The following is a 3,010-nucleotide window of genomic DNA, read 5'->3' on the forward strand; positions in this document are numbered from 1 at the left end:
GTCCACGCACTGATACGAGCATTTTTTTTAATCGATGCAAAATCAAAGAAAACGCCGCTATTCATTTTTAACATGACAAGAAAATTCATATTTTGGATGAATTGCGGCTTATCATTTCATAGTGTTTCGGTGATCCACTTTTTAAGACCAAAACTAAACACCGCTTTTAAGAAACGGGTTTAAATATGTTAAATAATATAATATAATAAAAATGATGGGTGTATCATTTTGATGGAGAGACCGGGTTTTCAACCTTCTTTCCGAAAAATTTGACCTTCTTTCCGAAAAATTTGAACTTATCTAGGAGAATTAGCACATAGTAGAGATAGAGTACTAAATGAAAATCCACAAGCTCCATATTTATTTTACTCTGACTAATACATATATAATTACATTAACTTAGCCACTTGACCAATGGGTTTCTCATCAATATAACCGGTAAACCCAAGGTAATTAGCTGTGGTGAGCCTACAAGCTACCAAATTGAGCACAATATCACCTCAAAAAGAAATGATCTATGTGCCATGCCATGCCTTCGATTAGGCACTCGTATATATCTACTGCTACAAAATGTGGACTAATATCTCCACCAATGGAAAAAAAATTGATAAAAAAAAGTGTACAGCAACACACATGAAAATATCCTACTATCCGGCAAAAACCAGGCAATAGAGAGGAAGAGTAGCTAGACGCAGTCCACCGCCATGGTGCCAGTGTCGAGGAACTGGTGGAACGTGTACCCGGCGGCAGCCGCGTCGTGGCCGCACTCGCCGTGATCGGCGTCGTCGCTGCACGGCGGATGGTTCAGGTCGAGCCACAGCCCGCGCTTGTTGCCGCCGGCGACAACAACACTGCTGCCGGCGCTGGGCTTCTTGATCACTGCCAGGGGCGCCATGACGCCGCCCATGGCGCGGTGGCGCCGCATGTGGCCGCCGAGCGCCTGGCCGATGGCGAACTCGAGGCCGCAGACGGAGCAGCCGTGCAGCTTGGGCTTGAGGTCGTCGCCGTCCAGCCGAGGCTTCTTGTGGCTGGCGCGGTGCCCGCCCAGAGCCTGGAAGGAGGGGAACACGCGGCCGCACGTCTTGCACACGAACGCCCGCTCAGGGGAGCGGTCACCGCGCCCAGCCACCGGCAACGGCCCCGGCATCGGCATCGGCATGTGCATCGCCTGCTCCCGCGACACAAGGAGCAGCACGCGCGCCATTTCCTTCTCCTCGAATGTAACTCTCTTCATCATGGCTCACTGCTCAATCTCTCAACTCTCAACCCAGTTGATCGATCCCTGATACTCTGAACAAGAGGCAGCAGAATAAGATGAAGAAGCGTCCCAGGCCGTAGCTGTATTTATAGGCCATATGAACCATACAATCATCCACTAACCAGTAGTGACGCCTCCGGATAAAGAAATGCACAAGTTGCCTCTATAGAGGGTAATGAAGAGGGCGAAACAACGGCGTCGAGTATTTCCTCCTCGATACCGCTGCTCGTTTGCAGAAGTGGATCAAAGCCGAACCGCAAGCGACGCGCGTCGCAAACCGGATGCCTCTCCTGGAATTAATGGAAAGAATATGCAGCCCGGTGATGCACGTAGCTGAGTGTGCACTCCCCTGTTCGATCGGTTCAAAGTCATCAACCAGGTTTGAATTGTGCACATGTTCATGTGAGGGGCCTTTCTGCATATTCTGAAGAGCAACTGTTCCTTCTCCAGAGACATGTCTTGGTTTGGAGAGGCTTAAAAGTCTCAAGAACAAAAACTTTGAATTGTGGAATAACACTTCATTTCAGAAGGATCAGCTGGGAGTTGAGCTTAGAAAATTGTACCTCTGTTCCAAATTAAGTAACGTAGTTTTGTCTAGATACAGATGTATAGAATTCTAGACACATTTCAATGTGTAGATACGGTGTCTAGATACATCCGTATCTACACAAAGATGCGTCACTTGATTTGGAATGGAGGGAATACTTGTGAAGATTATTTTATGACATGGTACATTGTGTCAATGAAGATCTTATTTTCTTTTCTAGAGATGCATGGAGGCCCACTGAACTACTTGCAATCCTGCTGAGTTTACTTCAGCCAGTCAGTCCCATCAGCTTTGGCCATGGCTAGGTAGGCTGATTAGTAGGGCAACCTGGAAGTACAACTAAATCAGTGTCGATGATGATCGCTTTCTTAATGACGAGCTTATAAAACGCCTCATGCCTGCTCCAAATGCCACATGAATAGTCTTCTTATTTTTCTTTCTTGGGGGGCATCTAATACCTTTTTGCACTTAGTTACTTGCAGTGTTGGTAATAGTATCAGAGATGGCTCTTCCAGTCAAAAGTAGCCAGGGCTAAATAACCAGCAAGTAATGTCATCTGGGAGTGGAACTTAACAAATCCAACTCTCTGCATGTTAACCGGTTTTCGTGTCGTCGATGATTGGTTCTCGGGGTTGCTTGCGTCGATACCGCACTGCCTGATCGGACTGAAATGATCAATAATTGCTGCTTGCTTGATGTCAGCAAGGACTAGCTGTGCATTCTCTACTTGCTAGTAATTTCCTATTGCAACTGTTTCCCAGATTGTTTTAGTATAGCAACTTGTCTTAACAGTGGCTTCTGTTTCTGTATCATGGTTGAGAGTTCATGGCGTCTCGGTTTGTTCCATGCAGTGGAACTGTTTGACGGGGATCAACCGGAATATTGCCCCTGTTCACATCTCATAGAAAAAAGAAGAAACTGCCAGGTTCATATTTACATGTCATGGATCAAACTCTTGTGTTATGTCTGATTAAACAACCTCTATAAAATAAACCTGCTTCTCAGTACTTGAGATTCTTCAGATAAGTAGTAGTGCATCCCATCTGTTTGCTGCGTCACGTCATGGTGGATGCGGTGCAAGGAGCAAAGGAATTCCCAAAGGCCACTTACCAAGATAGTCCTTTGTGCACCCTGAAGCAACATAATCTTTTGGCACCCGTGATACGCTCAAGTCAGTACTAAAAAAGGAGCAATTATTCTCTGTT

General features: G+C 46.1%; 1 protein-coding gene across 1 annotated transcript; it reads right to left on the minus strand.

Moving 5' to 3' along the window:
- Positions 1-616: 616 nt before the first annotated feature.
- Positions 617-1,295, minus strand: LOC124705629 (zinc finger protein ZAT12-like). Its single transcript, XM_047237338.1, has one exon. It carries the CDS (start codon positions 1,235-1,237, stop codon positions 686-688), a length of 552 nt encoding a protein of 183 aa, XP_047093294.1. The 5' UTR covers positions 1,238-1,295; the 3' UTR covers positions 617-685.
- Positions 1,296-3,010: the final 1,715 nt, after the last annotated feature.

Source organism: Lolium rigidum, chromosome 4, assembly GCF_022539505.1.
Source record: "Lolium rigidum isolate FL_2022 chromosome 4, APGP_CSIRO_Lrig_0.1, whole genome shotgun sequence".
Lineage (NCBI taxonomy): Eukaryota > Viridiplantae > Streptophyta > Magnoliopsida > Poales > Poaceae > Lolium > Lolium rigidum.